This window comes from Penaeus monodon, chromosome 23, assembly GCF_015228065.2.
Source record: "Penaeus monodon isolate SGIC_2016 chromosome 23, NSTDA_Pmon_1, whole genome shotgun sequence".
Taxonomy (NCBI): domain Eukaryota; kingdom Metazoa; phylum Arthropoda; class Malacostraca; order Decapoda; family Penaeidae; genus Penaeus; species Penaeus monodon.
This window is the reverse complement of record NC_051408.1, coordinates 9,061,737-9,063,068: the sequence shown is the minus strand read 5'-3', so window position 1 is coordinate 9,063,068 and position 1,332 is coordinate 9,061,737. Positions and strand designations below refer to the sequence as shown.

At 46.9% G+C, this 1,332-nt stretch overlaps 1 protein-coding gene across 2 annotated transcripts in view; it reads left to right on the top strand.

Annotated features, from left to right (window-relative positions):
- Window positions 1-1,332, top strand: part of LOC119587789 — a 122,239-nt gene that overhangs the window by 68,274 nt on the left and 52,633 nt on the right. Inside the window, exon 5 of one of the 2 annotated variants that reach the window (XM_037936486.1) lies at window positions 88-273. The exons of the other annotated variant lie outside the window; for it this stretch is intronic. Coding sequence (XP_037792414.1) covers window positions 88-273 — 186 coding nt within the window. The remainder of the gene's footprint in view (window positions 1-87; window positions 274-1,332) is intronic. 2 annotated transcript variants of the gene reach the window in all.

The window sequence follows — 1,332 nt, the reverse complement described above, 5'->3', positions numbered from 1 at the left end:
CTTGCACAAGCGAACTAAAAAGAGAAAGGAAAAAAAATAGATGACACAAAGAAAAGGAGAGAAAAACACGATTGTATTACGTTTCAGGCGATACTTACATTGGCCGTCTCGAAGCCATGACCGCAGTGGCCAAGGCTGTCGAGACGCCTCTGGCCAAGCAAGTGTCCGTTCCCCCCGGGGCCGCCTCCCTCCTGGTCATCTCATCCTCTCACAAAGACCCTGTGTTCCCCATCGCTACCAATGTCCACATCCAGAACAATAAGCCAAGTTCCAGTACGTGTGTTTGTTGTGGCTCGACGTCACGCCTTTGGGTTGTCTGGATGTCTCAGCACCTGCCCCGCGTCCGAGCACTTCGTTTCTCTTCCTCTTCCTCTTCTTCCTGGATGCCTCAGCACCTGCCCCACGTCCGAACACCTCGTTTTTCTTTCTCTTCCTCGTCCTCCTGGATGTCTCAGCACCTGTCTGTGTGCCTTATCTTTCGCCCTCTTCCTCTCTCTTCCTCTTCCTCTTCCTCTTCCTCCTGGATGTCTCAGCACTTGTCTGTGCTCCTTATCTTTCGTCCTCTTCCCCTTTCTCTTCCTCTTTCACTTCCTCTTCCTCTTCCCCTTCCTCTTCTTCCTCCTCCTCCTACTTCTGCTTCCTATTCCTTTTCTGCCTTTCTCCGCTTTATCTTTATTCTTCATCATCGTCTTTCTCTTCTTCCTGTACAGCTTTCCTCCTGGGACTTTACCTAGGTATTTCTCTTAACTGTTTCTTTGACTTCTCCTCTCCCGTCCTCCACTTCATCTACGTGTTTGTCTACAACTTTCTCCTTTTCCTTTTCTTCGTCTTCTCTTTCTCTCTCCTCTTTATCCTCATATCCACTTAGTATCTCTTTGCCTCATCCTCTTCTCCTCCTGTTCATCTACATCTCTCTATTTCTCCTTCCCTCCCCATTTCCACTCTCCTGTTGCGTATATTCACAAGCGCCTGCTGCCATCACCGCGCACTTGTCATGTCACATGCACCTGTCATGTCCAAGCATCTGTCTTGTCACTGCACCTCCGAACCCAAAGCACCTCGACTCCTTGGTGTGCTTCGTCTTCTCACAACTCATCTATTAGAACTCGTTTTAGACATGTTAAGTTCTTTGATGGTTATGCTTACTATCGCCAGGATCATGTCGATTTACAGATAAAAGGTATACAAGAATATTTATTTACACAGTGGATACTAATCATGATTTGTATTTCTTAGTTATCATCTTGAGGAGAAAGATTAAGCAAGGCATACTTGATACAGACAACAGTAACCACGTCACTTGGGATACTCCATGCCCACTCAACAGTTTCG